This window comes from Halichoerus grypus, chromosome 10, assembly GCF_964656455.1.
Source record: "Halichoerus grypus chromosome 10, mHalGry1.hap1.1, whole genome shotgun sequence".
Taxonomy (NCBI): Eukaryota; Metazoa; Chordata; class Mammalia; order Carnivora; family Phocidae; genus Halichoerus; species Halichoerus grypus.
Window position 1 is genome coordinate 38,203,283 of NC_135721.1, and position 20,207 is coordinate 38,223,489.

At 40.3% G+C, this 20,207-nt stretch overlaps 1 protein-coding gene across 3 annotated transcripts in view; it reads right to left on the reverse strand.

Moving 5' to 3' along the window:
- KDM3A (lysine demethylase 3A) overlaps nucleotides 1-19,347 on the reverse strand; it is a 56,180-nt gene extending 36,833 nt beyond the window's left edge. For 2 of the 3 annotated variants that reach the window (XM_036076171.2, XM_036076169.2), the window contains exons 1-8: nucleotides 19,222-19,347; nucleotides 18,397-18,612; nucleotides 11,745-11,900; nucleotides 10,504-10,614; nucleotides 7,088-7,190; nucleotides 6,240-6,364; nucleotides 5,916-5,988; nucleotides 5,715-5,803 (exon numbers count right to left, since the gene is read on the reverse strand). In XM_036076171.2, coding sequence (XP_035932064.1) covers nucleotides 5,715-5,803; nucleotides 5,916-5,988; nucleotides 6,240-6,364; nucleotides 7,088-7,190; nucleotides 10,504-10,614; nucleotides 11,745-11,900; nucleotides 18,397-18,582 — 843 coding nt within the window. In that variant the 5' untranslated portion in view covers nucleotides 18,583-18,612; nucleotides 19,222-19,347. Of the gene's footprint in view, nucleotides 1-5,714; nucleotides 5,804-5,915; nucleotides 5,989-6,239; nucleotides 6,365-7,087; nucleotides 7,191-10,503; nucleotides 10,615-11,744; nucleotides 11,901-18,396; nucleotides 19,192-19,221 lie in introns of those variants that run through there. The other variant, XM_036076170.2, reaches the window with a different exon arrangement.
- Between the last annotated feature and the right edge of the window lie 860 nt (nucleotides 19,348-20,207).

A 20,207-nucleotide genomic window follows, 5' to 3' on the forward strand; every position in this document is an offset into this window, starting at 1 on the left:
ACTTCCCATCAGGGAAAAAGAAGGAAGGGATTAAACTCAACTCCACATGGGCAGTGTCCGGCTAAACAAGGGGAAATCATTCCCCCTTTTCACCAGCCTCTTTGTACACACTTATATTTCAAGTCCCGTGCCCTTCCCAGTTGCAACTCTTTCATTCCACAATGACCTTTACACACAATGACCTTTACATTTATCTTACTACCAAATCTACACTTGAAGAATCTTCAAAGTTTCTTCATCCTCTAGGAATTAGTTTCTAAAATTTGAGGTAGAACCTGACCTTAAAACTTAGCAAGTTTTTAAAACTTCACAATTCTGAGTGTATTTACATGTAGTCCATTCATGAATCTTTTTCTCAGACATTTAACTCTGGCAGCCTTGAAAAGAGTGCCTAATGTATGCTAAACAGAAATATCTGAAAAATAAGAATTTACTTAATCACTATCAAAGTTTTGGCATATCTTCAAACTATTTTAAAATACAAAACTATCAGATTGTGTATTATTTTAGTCAACTCAATTTTGGTTAAATATTAACCTAGTGTTCCCCAGAAAAATTTTTTTGAGGGGGAGACTTTGGTTATTCTAAGAATATCCTTGGGATGGTCAACTTCAGCTTTCTGGCACTCAGTTTCTTAATCCTTAAGCTGAGGTAATTAGAGAAGTTTAGTCCTAAAGTCCTTTTTGACTCTGTTTTAGAATTCTGGTAATCACCTATAAGACAATTACCCTCCCAAAGTTGAATTGCCAAATCATTTCAAAATGCTTACTCGAGGCTCACTTTCACCAAGCATCATCCTTCCTTGTTCCGAATTGTATAGAATTGATGCACTAATACATACATTACCTTTTCTTAAATTACTTTCCTGAGAGTAACTCACTTAAGAAATTTTGATTGAATAAATTTTTTTTCTCCATGAAAGCCACTGTGCTGTAGTCAAAAACCCCTTCATCTCATCTCCTATATCCAATCAATGAACCAGTAAGTCCTGCCTCTATTTCTAAAATATTTATGGAGGGACGCCTAGGTGGCTCAGTCAGTTAAGCATCTGCCTTCAGCTCAGGTCATGATCCCAGGGTCCTGGGATCAAGTCCCACATCGGGCTCCCTGCTTGTGCTCCCTCTCACTCTCTCTCTCTTTCTGACAAATAAATATTAAAAATAAATCAATAAATAAAAAAATAAAGTATTTATGGAATCTAGCCTTCTTTCCATGCCACCACTACCACCAATTTCCCCCTAGACTATCAGGTGTCTCCTAACTGGCCTGACTTCCATTTTTTGCCTAAATGTTCTGCCTCCTACTCAATTTTATTCTACCACAGAGCAATCTTGATAAAACATAAATCAATCAGGGCACCTAAGGGGCTCAGTTGGTTAAGCGTCTGCCTTTAGCTCAGGTCATGATCCTAGGGTCCTGGTATCGAGTCCCACATCAGGCTCCCTGCTCAGCGGAGAACCTGCTTCTCCCTCTCCCTCTGCCTGCCACTCCCCCTGCTTATGCTCTCTGTCAAATAAATAAATAAAATCTTAAAAAAAAAAAATTTATATATATATATTAATCAATCAGATCATGGCACTTCACTGCCTACAAGAATTCTATGTGATCTGGTCACCAACCCTCTCCACTCGTGTTATTCTACTTGTTGACAGAGCTTCCACTACATCGGCTTCCTTTCAGGTCTTCAGATGGTCTAAACTTTTTCTTGCCTGCACCTTTGTACTTGTTATTCCCTCTCTGGATAGTTTTCATGTGGCTGGCTAGTTCTATCCCTTCACTCTTCAAATCTGCTCTATTGGGGCACCTGGGTGGCTCAGTAGTTAAGCATCTGCCTTCGGCTCAGGTCATGATCCCAGGGTCCTGGGATTGAGCCTCGCATTGGGCTCCCTGCTTGGCGGGAAGCTTGCTTCTCCCTCTCCTGCTCCCCCTGCTTGTGTCCCCGCTCTAGCTGTCTCTGTCAAATAAATAAATCTTTAAAAAAAAAAAAAATCTGCTCTATTGTCACCTCCTCAGAATCTCTGATTACTCTTTCCAAAGCAGTGCCCCACAAGGCACCCCCTTACTCTTTATCATATTACTATGTTTATAACTGTCATCGCACTAGGATACTGTACTTACGCTTTATAAATTACTTTTTTATTATCAGTCTCCTCACAATGAATTGCACACTCCTTTGGGCAGACCCTACTCTTGTGTCCACTGTTAAACCTTATAAAGCAAGGCACATAGCAGATGCTCAAATAAGACTGGTGGAATACATGAATGAATGAATGCTGTTAGCACTCAGTTATTTCAAAATAGCTATGTTAGTCCGATGAGTTACCCTCAAGAGCCAGGCAGTAATGTTCACTAATGTGTCTAGCATATATTTCATATTCAATAAATATTCGTTGGAAAGACGGATGGAAGGACAGAGGAAAGGAAGTAGGAATCTGCTGTTTTTACAATGGTGACTCACCACACCAAGGAAAAGATTTGGAGAGGAGTGGTAACACCAGCACAGTGGTTAAGAGCACTGAGCAGACCTTGGTTGGAATCTGGTCTCTGACACTTCCTAGCACATTATTTAAGCTCTCTGAGTTCAGTTTCCTCAACTGTAAAATGAGAATAATGAAGCATACTTTTTATAGGGCTGTGCTCTGCCACAGTGCCTGGCATATAGATTAGCGGACTCAAAGCAGAGAAATACAAAAATTTTCTCAGTACGGTCACCATGTGTTACAAACAGCATAACTCAGGATGCTTTTCCTTTTAGGAATGAAATATATCACTCTAGAAATTTCTAAGGGTTAGCTCAACAGGGATAGGGCTCCAATTCCAAAACCCATCTTCACGTGCACACCGCTGCCCTGGCCTCTGACTTGACAAGGGTCAAGGTTTCTTCTTACCTGAAGAGTTTTCCCTGAAGGTCTTCTATACCAGTCATGGCAATAGTTCCTCCCTGCCAGCAGACGGAGATAATATAATTGAGTGTATGACGGTATTCTAAAAAGGACACTGCTGGCTCACACTACTCAGCAGACTCTCTCAATTAACCAAGCAATGTCCTAACTCTGAGGAATAGTCTGCTAGGCAGAGAAGACCTTCAAGGAACCAGACGTTACTGGCAAACAGGTTGATTCTACGCAAAAGTATTCACCAAGGCAATCAAGAGTCTTGACTACCTAGTCCCAAACACCTGTCTTCCAAAGACCCTAAAAGTAAACTCCATGCCAGTCCAACATGTCTGGGAAGTGCTAACAGTGAGGTGTGTACCAAGCATGTCACCGTACTCACCTTTCCCTCCCATATTTAAATGAACTTTCTTTCCCCACCTCTTCCTTTAACCTGTCTAGCTCTCTGAATCTAGCCCCAGCCAGTGTTTCCAAAATTTGCCTGATTACAAGAACCACCCAGGATAAAAAAAGAATATTTACTGATACGGAAGAATATTCACAACATACTGGAAAGGAATCAAGGAGGCTATAAAACAGTTTGGTTTTTAGTTTGTTTTTTTAAAAGGCCTCCATGATTATACATGAAAAAAACAAAAACAAAAAAAGACAGGAGGAGGGCAGGTATTCCAAAATGTGAACAGTGAGAGTCTGTGAGAAGTATAATTATAAGTGATGTTTCTTTTGTTCTTCTGGGTTAACTAAAAATTTTAAAATGAGAGTAACATTTTTTTAAGGTGAGAATCTTTATTTGACAAGTAAGTAAAATATAAAGGGGAATAACCTTTACAGTAACCATAACAAAAAGAATTTCTAAAAATGCCAATACCCACCTCCAGCCAAATCTACCATCCCAATTTCCTTTAGAATGAAAATTTGACTACTACAGAGTTTAAGAGCTCAAACACACATTTTAAAAACATCAAATTTAGTTTCTCATTTTAGATGCAGAAATTAAGCTCAAATAGGTTATGGGAACTTATCTCCTAGCCAAAGTTTAGGCTTTTTTCAAAAATAGCCTGTACGGTACCCAATAATCAGTTCAGTAGCACACAAAGCTACTGAGCTGGACAAAATGCTGACAGAGATCAAAAAGACATGCTCCCTGCCCTTGAAGAGTACGAGTCAGGCAGGGAGGATCACTTATGTACGTATATACTACCACAATTTACACATGCCTCCTTGAAGGCTATACATTTACTTGCTCAATTATGTGTCCCATCACTGATACACTTGTCACTGTGAAGAACTGGCACCTTCTTCCATAGGAGTTTCCCTGACCCCAGTCCAGGCTGTACCCCAGGACGATTCTTCAGTGATCCATCCGGATGCCATTTCCTATTCTCTAGCCCCCTCCTCAACACATCATGTGGTGCTCCTTTTCATCTCACCAACTATTTACACTGATGCATTCTCCATGACAGGCTACCCCCAACATCTCCAAACTGGCCTTTATTACCTCTACCCTAGATTGCCAACAATTTATCCAATGTTGAAACCTAACAAGTTATTATTCTACTCTGTTTCTTTCTCAGCTTCTGATACTGTGGAGTACTTGAAAATATCCTCTGTGAGTTTAACTCCGAGATACAAGAATCACTTGCTTGACATCCTCACTTTACAGTCCCTACTACATTACTTCTCCCTTGTAAACTTTAAGGTAAAAATGAAAGTAGTAATATTAATTTCCAATAATAACCTCTTCGTTCTTTCCTGAACAACCTGAGGTGAGGCCTACAGACTTGGAAGGAAGAGAGAGATATATCTTGCTTTACAAAGTTTTTGGTCAAGTGTCAAAGTTCCTGTTGCCTATACACAGGCTTAAGACTCAGGAAAGCCAATCATCTTAGCCAGTTAGATTCTTATATATTTGTGTAGCACAGTGCTTACTTTGGTTCTAGCTGATGTTGTAGTCCAGTCTGCCCCAATCCAGAGCCCTAGGTTCATTAACTGACTCTGCCCCACTCCCATACCATTTCTCCTTGCCTTACTCCCACAAACCCCAAAGTTCCCTCTAAAGTGCTGTCAACAATCTTAACACCAACTTGGTCAATTTTAAAATTCTAAACTCCAGCCTGGAGCAGAGCATCATAAAGGTGTTTCTGTCATGGTAACACAAATGCATCTGGATACCTAAGTTGTAAAAAAGTTATTTGTATTGTAATAGGTCCTAAGGATTCAACTCACCTAAAAGGAGAAACAGCCTTAAGTTTCTTGATCTAAATCCTAACCAATTCAGAATAGAATTAAATCCAGTACTTGAACTCACAGTGGCATTCATACCAAACTATACTGTCCTAGACAGAAATTAGTAATGGTAAACTAACCACTTCCCTTAAAAAACTAATATGTTTGTTTAACCAATCATAAATTATCAATCAAACCTCTCTATTACTGAGGAAGGGGAGTCCCATTTCAATACCTACTCAGATTTCTAAGGTTCTTCCCCTCCTCTCATGCCAGGCTTTCTTCCAGCTTGATACACACAACTAGTTTACCCTCAAAAACACTCCTTATGGGTGAAATTGTCAAATCTATTTTTTCAGCAAATATCAAAAAATAAAACATGTTTTACACAAAAAAAATAGTTAACCAGAAACTTATATTATCTCCATCTGCTTGAGTGTAGAAATTATGGCCAAGATCTGGAACTAGCAAAGAAGAGCAGACAAGACAGCACAGAATAGTAGAGAAGAGAGCTTAATAACCACTAACAAGCTGGCCACGCACCGTTAGAATTAAGGAAACTTTCACATAAGTGACAAACATAAGTCAGGTTACCTCAGAGCAAGATTTTGCTTGTTTGGAAACTAGGCTTCCATTATTCTCAGAAGACTTGCGTTTTACAGCTCCAATTCTTGTAGAATTACCTAAAATATTTAAAAATAGGTAGGTTGGCTTCCCTGTTTCTCTTAACATGAAAAGGAGAAAGAGGAAAGATAGGAAGGAGAACAAAGGCTTTAATCAAATAATATATCTTACCACACGTCACAAAGTTATCATGTACAACTTCAACATGAATCAGTGACGGATCAACAATTTTCAGTGCTGGAATCTAAATAAAACAAAGATACTAGAAAACTTAAAAATGCTCAGAAACATACCAGAAATTAGCTCTGTTAACATACAGCAGAAGCTTCTTACAAATAATTTCTTTTAAAAACAATAGTTCTATTTATTTTTCTGCTCTAATATTTTAATATAAAGATAATAAAGCTGTTTAGCTCCTATAAGATATTATAATTCCTTTTTAGAATTATCTTCCTCTGTCAAGTTATCTTACATGCAATTAGCATCATCTTTTACCTCCTCACAGTTGACTTGCAGAGTTTTTGATGCTGGGTTTCCATTTACAATGGTTGCAGAAAACCACTGAGTAGATGGGTCCAAGCTATAAATTTTTACTTCTGAACCAACTAGGTTTTTGTCACCTGGAAAAAAAAAAATCCTTAGAGCAATTTGCATTATTTCCCAACATACCATCATCCAGGATAATATTTTCTCAAGTCTTTAAAAAAAGCAGTAAGCAAAAATAAACATTAAAAGATACTGCTATAAACATGAGAAGATGACATTTCAGCAAAGCCAGGAGAAAATTTAAGCTTTTTATTTTAAACTTTTAGGTAGATTAATAGGAAAATGGAATAAAAAAAACCAATATATTTATTCCAGCGTTTGTATAAGACCAAGTAGTACCAGATAACTCATTGAGCCCTAACTCACTGTCCTGTGCAGTTTTAGCGGATCCAGATTCAGGAACCCCAACAGAACTGGTAAGTCTTCTAAAATCCTTAGGACTGTGGAACTGACCAGGAAACTCAGTAATATACTGGAGGATCAGGATTATCAAATTCATGTTTCACCGATTTTTTAAGACTGAAATTTCAAACATATCAAATTCCATGTCAAAATACAGCTGAGCTTTTTTAATATTTACCTTACTAGTTTTCACATAAGCCCTGAGCTTTCCAAATTTCAGAGGCTTCAGAATATATAAAGTCCTTCAATCATCTAGCTGCATGAGGAAAGCAAAAGGAAATCTCTAAAAAATTAGAAATCTCATCATGAGAGAATGAGTGAGGACTAAAATGTACCTTCTTACAAGCTAATCATTGGTCAACTCATGAACTGTCACCAACAAATAAGCTACATACCTTGTAAAAGATGGCTTTCATCCAAATGTTTCACAATCAAAGCTTGAAATTCTTTACTGACATTCTGATTATCCATAAGGGAAAGTCGAAGATTGTTTACATCCTGAAAAATGGAAGAGCATTACATTTTAAAGTAACAAATAAGAGCTGTTTAAACTCCAGTGGACATTTCAACCAGCTTAATGTCAAAGTACTGTCATTAGCCATTTGATGGCACCAAACCACTGCAACTCCAATGAACTTAATAGGTCAAATAGTAGGAATCCATTAAATAATCACACATATAGGGGAGACTAAAGTGAAGTCACCCCAAGCTAAGAGCATGACAAATACTAAGAGTGGCTCAAAGCATAATTTTAAATATGACACAACTTTGACTATGGGAAATATAATAAGGAAACAAAGAAGCTGGTCAACCCATGGGAATTCCCAGGGGCAAAACACACACACATAGAAGCACATAGATATGTAGTGTCAATTCATCGAAACTGTTTTTAACAAATCACTTCACATAGACTGATTTAACCTAACTGAATTCCAAATGCATTCTTGTTTACAAATGGTAAAGGGGGGATGGGGAGGGACACAATCTGAATGAACAGCCTAAGTTTTCAGCAAGCCAGTTTTGAAACACTCAATTCTTGGCAGCAGCTCCATTTTGGGCACTATTCCATAGTCTTTTGGCTTTGTGTGCACACTAAGTTACGATAAACATATACAGAAACTGTCAATAGGAATAACCTGCCAAACACAAACTTAAAAGCACAGAAGCCCTTCTAATATCAGGCCTTCATGCTTTTCGGACACTGTGAAATGGATACATAGTAGCCAAAAATAGTTCATCCATCTCTCCCACTGGGAATAACTAGTCTTTCAGAGAGGCCATGCTGGAAAAATGCATTTCTTAAGCCAAATAACATTAGACTTAATCCAGGGTCTTCAGAAGAGCTCAACATTAATTATCAGAATGGGCCATGTGTGGGGGCTTTTTATTTCTTCATGCTGCTGCAATTTCAAAATAATGTAAATGTGTGCTCCAATTCCTACTAAAAGATAAATAGCACATTAATGGGGAAAGCCACAAATGGCTCTTAAAACAAGGTAGAAAAATTCTACTCTGCCTAGGAGAGTTTGAATGCCAGACAGTTGACCTGGGTATTTTGTCTTTTTTCTTACCCACACGTGGATAAGTCAAATTCAATCCAAAAAACAGACCTTAAGCTTCAAATCCAACTTCTATATATGCCAAATGATTTTCAGGTTCTCTGTGCATTATTTAGGACAAGCATTCTACTACAGTAATCACAGTCCTCAACATAGTTTCATACAGTAGAAGCCTAATATAATCATATCTATAAGAGAATGCCCCGAGCACTGAACTTTGGCCACTATTATCATCAGTAAAAGTCAAGAGCACACATCATAATCTCCCTCAATTAATATTAATATTCATACTGATAGCCACAGTGCATCTCACTGAGAACAAATAAAAACTAACTGATCTAGACCTTGCATTTCCAATCTCAAGAAACAAAAGTTCCTACTTTGTTTCTACAAGTTCTACTTTGACTGAAAAGCTTGGACACACAAAAGATGTAAAGCAGAACTGTCCAGAAAACAATGCTGAGAAGTAAAAACTACTCTATCACTAAGTAAAGCAAGGTATCCAAAGCCCCTCCTGTATCTTCCTTGGTCCTTAAGAGCAAGTCATTCTTCCTTTTAAGGCAGGAAAAATATCAACATGCCTACTTGACATGACGAAGGTAACTGAAGGTAACCGGCATCTGAAATTAACAAGCAAAAACCCCTTCTTTGTTCTATTTACTTAAACATTAAAAGAAGGTTCAGGGGGCGCCTGGGTGGCTCAGTTGGTTAAGCGGCTGCCTTCGGCTCAGGTCATGATCCTGGAGTCCCCGGGATCGAGTCCCGCATCGGGCTCCCTGCTGAACGGGGAGCCTGCTTCTCCCTCTGACCCTCCCCCCTCTCATGCTCTCTCTATCTCATTCTCTCTCTCAAATAAATAAATAAAATTTAAAAAATAAATAAATAAATAAATAATAAATAAATAAATAAAAGAAGGTTCAGAATGTGGACTTTGTTTTCACTTACTTCCACGATACGAAAATGAGACTTAAGTAGGGAGAAAGCCAGTGCTTTGGGTTTTCCAATACAGGCACATCAATGGCAATGACCATGGGCCCTAAACTGCCTTTTAACAAATAACTGACTTTAATTTTTGTACAGTCCACAGAAACATGTCAGGTCACCAAATCCAAGTGGGTAAAGGAGATTAAGTTTCATAAATGACATCTAGAAGACGAATGTTATTATATGACCAACATTACTCCTAAGGGAGTAAACTAGAGATAATCTGTGTGTTCTTTCCCTCTCTCCCAATATTTTCATAAAGAAAATAATCACATATAACCAAGACCCAAGAGCCTAAATGTTATGAAGGGTGGGAGTTTTGCAAGCTAAGTGGAAACATGCATGTGCTCTCAATTCTCATTATTCATGATAATTATGTTTCACTAAATTACCACAAATGAATAGCGAACCACTGTTCCTAGTGGAAAGATAGGGTTAGGTTCCTTTGAGCCTCTTGGTCAGTTTCATCAACCAACCTATATACAATCATGTTTTAAGTGTGTTTCTGTGGAAGACACATTATTTTATCCCACTGCATTATTAATCTGGAAATCACAGCCAACAGCACTGTAACTCACAGCTGAATGAAACTTATCTAACATATGTATTTCCTCCCTAAGACACATCATGGCCTTCTTGCACTTAGGAACACTAGATAGCACTTCAGCACTACATTTGGTATAGTGAAACCACCAACAAAAAAAAGCACAAAAATTCAGCACTAAAGAGACCTCAAAAAGCACATCAGTTTACAGTATGAGAGATGAAACAAGAAGGCAGAATGTGTCACTTTATCTGACTTCAGCTGGGAAGACTTGTCAGGTAACTCAAATTTTTTACCACTCTGCCAATGTCTGTGAATGACCATGAAAGTGCCTAAGTACTGATTTGGGGGTTATAAATATATTCTAGCAAGCAGGCAACTTCCCACACATAGAATACATAAATAATGACCGCCCTACATGGATATGGATATATGTACATGTATATATATACAAATTTTTAAAAATTATTTTCGTATCACCTAGTGTTTCCAAACATAAACACACACCATCAACTGTACTACCTCTGTCCTTCCAACCCCAAATGGACAGCACCAACCCAATGGTTAACACTGAAGGATGATGTCTAACAACTAACTTCTGATGAGATGGGTCCTTTTCTGTGTTATCTACTAGAATTAGAGCAATCAGAATCAGTATTTTAGTTCTCATATTAAAAAATTTATATTTCTATCTTTAGAGTTTAATATTGTTTTTATCTTTTACCTGTATAGGCTTCAGAAGGTCTTTAGAAAGAAACGCTCTTTGTTGATCTCCTAGAAAGCGAATAGAGGTTATGGATCCCAAACCAGCTTTGTCCAACAGAGACTTATACACCTAGAACAAAACAAAATGTCTTGGCGTCACAATTGCCATCAGCATAACTCTGAATATGGGGACTAGCAATTTTCTACACATGCAGAGAGATAAAACCATTAAGTTTTTTACTTACTGCTGGTATCTCAATAACAACTATTTATAAAACCACAACAAGATTGCACAATTTTCATCCAAAATCAATCATTTAAACCAGACACACATTTGGGAGTCATTAACATATAGGTCTGGGTTAAGAAATACACGGCTTCTCCAAAATTTATGTGAAAAATTGTGTGTATACATTTTTTTGGGGAGACAGGGCTATGTTTTTAGGAAATTCTTAATAGCTGGGGTGGGGATACAAAGAGCAAAATACAACTTTAACCAAAACCCTATACCACTCAAAAACCTCCAGCAGCTCTTCTCACCCACAGGCAAAATCTTAACTTTGCTAGCACAGCATGCTAGACCCTTCACAATCTAGTCAGCCTTTCAGCCACCTTCTAGCTTTTCCAACTGTTTAAACCTGGCACTTCCACTGTTAAGCCCTATGTCTCACAAAACCTGAATTGTCCTCTCCAGACACTGTGAGCACTCTCATCTTCTAACTACACCAGATTTACGATGTGGAAATGGCATAATCATGTACTGACTGCCAGTACCTTCAGAGCCAAAGAATATTATGAGTCAGAGAGAACCTTAGAGATCATTAGGCCAAGACTGGCAACCCCTACAGGAGCCAGGAAACAGCCAGATTTTAAGGTATACTCTCCGTATTTTAAAAGCAAACAACTAATTCAAATTTTCTTAAAACTCTATAAAGGTCAAGTCAAATATACATATATATGTATGCCTATATACATATGCTGATTTCTGACCTCTGACCTAGACATTCCCCACATTACCTCCATCCCCATTTTTCAAGTGAAGAAAATGAGGTGGGAGAAAGTCAGGGGCCCAGAGTAATAGGGTGCCTAGCAGGGCTGACAGGAGATTCTGGGTGCTCTTCTGACTCCTCTACCTTGCCATGTATCTGTACTATTATTCTCCAAAGGCCAAATATTATTCTCTAAAGGCCATATACATTTCCCTTGTTTCACTCATAATGGATTAAATACCCTGTTCTCATAACCCCAAGCTGTACTCACTATTGCAGGCCACTGAACAACTCGTTCAGAAATTTCAGGAGATTTTCGTTCAGCCAAAACCAAGTTATGCTCTACTAAAAATGCTCTCCTTAGAAGGCTGTAGACTTCTATCCATCTTCTCTTCCTCCAAGATTCCCCATCAAACTCCACACACACCTAAACAGAAGTGAAAAAAAGCAGATTCAATTAATGAAAATAAACATGAAAAATGCCAAAGTTGAATTATACCCTTAATTTTCTACTTGAATCTTTATCTAAATGTGCTGTCCCTCTTTCCCACTCTTACTTCCTTTCACAGTCCACAATAAACCAACCTAACAGGTTAATTTAACCATCAAGCTTTGGCTTCCACATCATTTTGGGAAATAGCAGTCAAGGAGGCCAATCTCTGCCCCAAAAGTAACTTCTAGGAAGCCCATACAGCAAAGAACCCCCATGTAGAAGGTTTTTACATATGCCAGACATCAGAGTTTTGAGAATCAAAAGAAAGAAATTTGAAACCCTAAAAAAAAATACCTATTGGGCGTCATTGTGATTCTAAAATGACACTGTGGGCTTAAGATGACCCCCCCACCATCAGCATAATCCACCACTTGTTTTGAATCCCTTTGGTATGCATAGGATTTAGCCTTACAAGGCCTAGTAGACAGCACATCCTCAACATCCCTTTCAGTTGAATAAACTGGGAGTCTGGAGTCAAAGACTACTTTGCTAAATATAGAAACAAATAGTTGATAAACTGACCCTAAACTCCTTCAATATTTGGTGTAAAAATCACTATTTTTACTTGACTTAAAAATCCCTTTTCTTACTAGAGAGGCCTCTCAGTTTTGGCTTCAAAGAATCAGTTAATGAACACATCAGCCCTGTTCATAATTTCATAGACAATCCCATCTCCCTTTCCAAGCTTTAACTTAAAAAAAAGTTTAGTTAACTTCCATTCATCTGTCAGAACTCAAATTAAAAAATCCTTTCTTCAAAGAAGCCTTCCCATACCAATGAGCAACCCCCCCACAAAAAGAGTTCCCCTTGTTAATTGTACCCAAAGCCCTATACTTTTCCTTCCTAGCACTTACCCACACTTTGAATTATTTATTTGTGGCTGATTCACATGAATTTTAATAGGTCGAAATCTATATCTGTATTTACTTACCACTGTATTTCACTGGTATCCAGTCCCCAGTCAGTACTCAAATACTTGTTGAATGAATAAATTTCTCTCTGAATTGGCCTCTTACCTTCTGTTACTCTCAACCATTTAGCAGGTAGGACATTCCCAACTGGTATACCACTAGTCCCAATCCCAAACCTTCTCCAGTTTTATGGCTTTATAATATCAATCTTTAAAAATCAGTGAAATTTAAAACCCATCCTACCCTTCTCCCGCTACAGTAAAATCTGCATCCCTAACTTTCAGGCAACTCCCCCTGAGAAGATGCTCTTCTTGGTATGGCAGGCTTTTAATCTTGCAGTTATCACAGAATCCATACCGATGTGTCAGCACCTATTATGTGACAAGGCCCTGTCACTCTCCTTGGTTCTAGGAATTCCATCCATCACTATATCCAATCCAATGGTCCTTCACAGAACTGTTTAGAGACTGCTCATCTTCCTGCCTTCCCAGTCACAGAATACAGGTCCTATGATAGCTCCCCTAAATTGGGTAGTCTTTCTGCCCCACATCACATCAACCTCAAACCCACACTAGATTTAGATGAGTTTTCCCATCAATGTGGTGTAAGAGGAATGAGCATATACAAACTACAGCACCAAAGAAATCTGGGTTTGAATCCCAGCTATGCTGAAGCTTTTTTAGAATGATTTTACCTGCATAAAACAATATATGTAGCATTACAAAGAAAACCAATTAGCCTGCATGCCAGGTTAAGAACCCCTGCTTAAATCTAAGCTCTTTGAAACTGGTTTTGCTAGCTCCAAAATGAAAATACTAACACCTACCCCTCACTGAATTGTTAGTAAAATCTTAAAACAAGGTATGTAAAGTATCTGGCAAGGAGATTAGGTAGCTTTAAGACTTCCATGGTAATTCAAATCTTACTTTGTATCAGAGTATCAGTTCAGTTAGGAATGGGGGAGAGAAGATCCTAAATATGATTATCCAATATCTATTCAGAAAAAAAAAAAAAGTAAAGGATTAAGATGTTCAGTAGCTTTCCAAAACTTATCACTATATCTATAAAGCTTATGATCAACCCTAAACCAGAATTTAGACACGGCTCCTTCTTCTTTATATCCCAATTTTTGAGTGATTCAAAAATTAAGTTTAGCTCCTTAAAAATAACTTAGTTTATCACTTCGGAGTTTAGGCTGCATTGGTCAAAAACTCACAGTAACTTTACTTTGAAAAAAGGTGACTTTTTAAAAAAATAGAATGAAACCAACAAGTTGTAAGCTCTCTTCACTCTTTCAAAAGTTTCCTATCATAACCACAAATGTCTCTCATTTGTGCCTTGAAGCTTGAGGATCTCTATGTAAGGGACGCCCCCCCCCCCAAGCCTCCTATGCAAAAATTTCTATAAAAAGACACACCAGGGACGTCTGAGTGGCTCAGTGGGTTAAGCATCTGACTCTTGCTTGCTTTCAACTCAGGTCATGATCTCAGGGTTGTGAGATCAAGCCCCACATTGGGCTCACGCGCTAGGCATGGAGCCTGCTTGTGATTCTCTCTCTCTCTGTCCTTCCCTCTCCCTCTGCCCCTCCCCCCCCAGAAAGGGACACCAATAAAAATTCAAATTCAGGGGGAACTAAAGTGACCTGACCAAGCTTCTGCAAGCTTAATGATGTAACTAGTTCTCATTTAAATTGTGTTATTCCCCTCATGTTCCTTTGGCACACAAAGTAGATGTTATTTATGCTGTCTGATTCCAAAGGCCAAAAAGAGGCCGATTAATTATGATTCACTACCTATAATTTCCAAACTTGCTATTTTTTTAATAGGACATTTTGTAAATGTGTACCTTATTAGCCTATTAAATATCTGGACCAGATGTTGAATATTTCAAATTAATTATTTCAAGTTAATTTTTCCCCAACAGAAGATCTTTTTAATACATGAATATTATATCTAATCAAGCTAATCTCAAAACCTCCCGCTCTTAACATACATTAATCTCATCTGAGTATATGATTATGAAAACCATCAGAAAGGCCAAGTAAAATATTTCCAAGTTTAAAAGTAGGCACTTACAGAATGGCATGGTTGTTAGTCAAGTTTTTAATGACATATCTATTCTATGCTCAGCACTAATAATGCAGAATACCACTTATTCCACTCTCCACAAATTAGGAAATTATTACTTTATGCTTCTGCTTATGTCTTCTTACACCTAAATAAAATACTTACCTAAAATCCCAGAGTTTAGCATTCAATTATGGGGGTAAACAGATTTTATTACACTGGTAGGAATTTCTCATTTTACATGGTTTGACTGGCAGCAGAATTCCAATTGCATGTAAGGATGAAAAGGCTAGGCATTGGTCAAAGCACCCAACTGCCAAAAAGGGAATTTTAACAGCAGGAAATAGTACACAGAGATGGCAAGTACTACTCATCTGCTACTTAGGGATATCCCTAAGAACTAAGAAGCAGCAGAAGACTCAAGTATAAGTTAGGTTCGAAGAAAGGAAACTAGAAAAGACCTAGACAGACAAGTTGGGGAAGAAAGACATTCCCAGCATGCACAATGAAGATACTTGTCTCACACTCAAGTAGAAAGAGTAAAATAAAAAGAGGTTCTTATAACCATACTAATAAAGATTTGTTGTTATTCTAGAGCAAGAGAATGCCACTGCTCCATCAGTAGATTATTTCTAAAACTGCTTTTCAATGTAGAATAATTGTGATTCCTTGCATTTATTCATTCAAGTATTTCAGCAAACACTACATGCCAAGCAGTGTTCTAAGTGCTAAAGATATAAAGGCCCACAAAATACAGTGCTTTAATCTCACTCTACCTGAATATTAAAGTCCACTGTTTAAGATCTAAAGACAAACTTAGGCAAGTTTTTTAATTTCTTCAAGCCTCAATTTCTAACACTAAAAAATGTGGTTTACCATCTAGGATGTTTGTGAGAATTAAATAAGGTGCCACATAATAAGCATTTAATCATTACTTGGTCTTCACCCTCTTCGTAAGCAACAACTAGACATATTGTATCTGAGTGAGTGACTGTGTTATAAAGTCTCTCGCGAGGTGAAACAAAGTTAACGAGTCTTGGCCTCATTAACATCATCCTCAGTCTAGACAAACTTGTACTTCTAAAACCAAACCAATTGCATACTACTTGAATTTTATTCATTTATATTCATCTTAGACCCCAGTCCCATTTTACCCCCAAAAACTTAATACATTAAGCCCAACTGTAATCATGGTCTTCATTACTAGCTCCTGCCTGCATTTCCCCAACCAGGATTTGGTTCTAGTATTTTGAAAGTCTATGTTTTTGCTAATACAAGATGCCCTTAAAACTTAAACCATCTGTTACTCAATTAAGGAACATAATGATAAATCATGATTACATAAAAGAAATCCAGTAATTTGCACCTTACATGAAGGCTGAATTACAAAGTCTGCAGGTAAATCAAAAATCAAATATAGTTAAAATTGTTCTTCAAATGAAAAATCCCTGTTTATCTTCAGGTGAGGCACCTTGGTGCAATGGAAAAGACAAAGCCAAATCTAGATTCAAATCCTCTCTCCATCACTGAGTAGCTAATTATGCAAATCTGGACAAAACTCCTTTTCCCAAATCTAGCTTCTCATTCTGAAAACGAAGATATTACCACCACCTCAAAGACTGGGGGTGGCAGAAAAGTGGAGATTAAAAAGAATACCCAAGAAGGACCTCCTAGACTGCCTTCCTAATCCAATGGGTCTATAGCTAGGTCCTGTTGGGGAAGAGAACACCTAGTCTGTCATCATCTGCCAAAGAACTAAAGACTTAAATCTTGTTTCCATTCAAATGAGATAAAAACAAATGCACTAGAGAAAATTCTACTTGGCAGGTGAAATAAACCACAACAACTATGACTGAAATCTGGTACACAAAGCCCACTTTATGGAGAAAGATTAGCCCGAAGCAAATAGGTTGGCCATCTTTGTACCACACTACTTTCTTTCTATAAACAGCAAAATCCACTTTGCTGTGAGGAATGAAAAACCAAACTTCACAGTGTATGACAGGAGTCCTTTTGTGGCACAGGGAGAATAATGGTAAAGACGGTGGGCTCAAGTATCAAAACTTCCTAGGTTAGAACACAGGCTATGCCAATTTCTAGGTATGTGACCTTGGTGAGATACTTAATTCCCCCAACCCCGATATTTTTGTCTGTAAAATGCAGCAACATTAGTACCTACTCCCGAAGAGCTGCTGTAAGGATTAATAAGATCATGGCTAAGAAGTGTTCAGTAGGATGCCTGGCACGTGGCTAAGTGCTCAACAGTCACTCCTTTTCAACATGAAGACAAGGCATGCTGGGAGCTTTAAAAATATATGACCACATATCCTTTTCCAACAACCCTTTGCAGATTAAAACTGGTTTGGGCATGTACTATCACCTTAAAGTGTTCAAATGAGTAGGGTGTCAGAAATCAACATGTATTCAACTGCCAATGCTAAAACTTGCTTTCCAATCTGAACACAGTTTTCAAGAAAAAGCCATAATGATCCAGTGAAGATGCTAAAACATATCCACTATCCAGGGTGGAAATCTCTTCTAACAAGCTTCCTTCAAATTATCACCACTTTGGAGTCTTTGTTAGGGACCTTTCTCCAGTTATTTTTGCACAAAGGAGTCTTTGTTGGTAGAATAGCTTCCTCACTGGTTGTTCCCAGACAATCCTTTGCCACCAATACTTCAATTAGGGAGTACAATTAGAATTCATCTCTTTTTGAAAAGATCTAACTGAAAAAGGTTCTGAGTGTCATTCTGATTAAAAATCACTGTCCACACTTGTTCCCGTTTTCTCCCTCCCCCCCCAACACCAAAGTGGAATATTTCAAAGCCGTTCCTCTAACACACCATATAAGGGTCGGCTCCACCCCTGCCCTCCATATATGGTCAAAGCCCACACCTACCTACAGGCTCATCACAGGCGACCAGGAACCCACTTCCACCCTGACCCACCATATACGGACAAGTACCCACCCTAATATGCCAAACAGAACTAAGCTCCTCCCTCTTCACGCACTTCATTTCTATCAAGTCTGAAAGTTTAACGTTGGGTGAAGAAATTAAGAGGAACACACAAACAAAAAAACCACCTGGAAGCCGTAGCTCTCAATTCTTAATGATTCCTAACATCACCTACCTGACCAATCTAATATTAACAATACTCCCCCTTCGGAAAAATAATCATACAGTCCTACTAAGGCACAGAGCGAGCAGTAACGAAGCGTGTCTGAGCAACCCCAAGGCCGTCATTAAACTCAAGCAACTGGAAACCAAACACACCTCGGTTCTACACAACCATTTCAAAGACTTTCAAGGTCTAGTTTTCTGCACCTTCAGATCAGATGCCAACTTTCTGGTCGCCCTTTTCAGAAGAGGGGAGGGGGGCCCCCACTGGCTGTCTCGTTACCAAGGTAACTACAAAACGCCCGACAGCTGAGGCCCGGGAGCTGATTTTACCTTCAGGTCCTTCTTGGTAACGTCGGTGTGGGAGACAGCTCGAATGGTCCCAGAGAGCCAGGGCCACTCGGCGACGCGCTCCACGTCCCAGCTGTCGTGGCTGCCGTCGCTGCCGTCGGCTGCGGACAGACTGAGGAATCGCTTCCCCACCAATACTGGCCAACTTTCTCCGAGCGTGAGCACCATGGTTTCCACGCCTGCAGGAAGGGCTCCTCCCTGCAAAAATACAAAAACAAAATGCAACCGGGGCTGCCGGTGGGAGGGGGCCGGGAAGAGAGGACGCGGGGGAAGCGGGGACGGAGGGATGGGTCCTAACCCCGCTCGGAGCACCAGACCCTAGGCGGCGGCGGCGGCGGCCGGTGCGAGGGAGGACCCAACACCCGATCTCTACACCGGCGTCCTCCCCCGCCCCCCGGATCCCTCCCCCACCGCAAACACGGGCCCAAGCGCCGCGTGACCCTCGTTCTCCCAAGTTTCGCTTTTCCAAAACCTTAAACCTAAACGCAGAGGGAGTGACGGGAGAATTATTCTGTAGCCTAAGTGGATTTTAAAGTGTTCGCCCCCCACCCTGGGAAAGAAAAGGCCAGAAGCGAGGGCCCGTCCGGGGCGGCCGCGTCCCCGCCCCGGGCGGCCCCGCGGGAGGGGCGAGCCCGCGGTTCCGCACTTGCCCCGCCGCCCCGCCCCGACACAGCGCTCTCCCGGCCGCCGACCCCCGGGCGTCCCTCGCCCCGGCCTGCGCCGCGGGGCGGGGGCGGCAGGGCCGCGGGCTCGGCGCCTTCATCTTTCTTCCTCCTCTCCCCTCAGCCGAGGCCGCGGCGCTCTTACCCCGCCTCCTGCCTCCCTGAGTCACCAGCGGCGGCCGCCGTTTCCAGCCGCCCAGCTCTAGCTCTGACTTGGTTCAAGAGCTCTCACAAGACACGCACAGCCTCTCGGGTCCGCCCCCTCGGAGCCGCTTCCGCCGCTCATTGGCCTAGTCCAAGAAGCTGGGCGAGGCTCGTGGATAAATAGCCCATCTCCATTGGCCGGCCTGGCGCAGGCGGGGCGAGAGAAAAAAACAATTCCTTGGCTGCCTCCTCCCTCTCCCCTCCCCCTCCGACTCCCGGACGACCCCCATTAGGTTAAAGTACACAGAGCGTAAGCGAGAGATCCCTCCGCCACAGCCATTCTTTCCATTTGTTGCCTACGGTATGCAAAAAAGTCCCGCGAAATCGCTTATCAACTTTAGGGCCCAGAGGAAAATTGCAGGGGTGCATAGATAAGACTGAGTGACGAGCCCCAGGGCTGTATGTGCCTATTGGATTGCTCTTCAATTGCGTAGGCTGTCGACCGAAGATGGGTTTTCCACTTGGCGGAAGAATCTCACAGGAAAGGGGTAAGGGCGGTGCAGAGTCAGCGGGGGAGGGAAGGGACGGGAACGTGCGGTTTCAAGCGTACTCAGCTAGGGGGAGGAGCCACTGGGCTCTGGAGGCTCTTGCGCAGGCGCTTCGCGGAGCAGAGGCTGGAGTTTGGGCTGCTGGGCGAAATGGCCGCGGGAGGCGCAGGCGCACGTGGTGTTATTCGTGGAACGTCTAAAGTCCGCCATTTTGAAGGAAAAATGAAGAAAGGCATGGAGTCATTGGGAAATGACGTTCTTTGAATCTAGAGCAAAAGAGGCCATTCAGTACAATGCTGAATGGGATTTTTTTTATGTAAAGGGAAGTTGAGAAGATATTCTGAGTCTTATAGAGAAATTGAAAGACTAGATGAAGGCCATAATGATGCAAGAAATAAGAAGAGGTGACTTTGAAGGACAAAGGAGATAAAAGGCGATT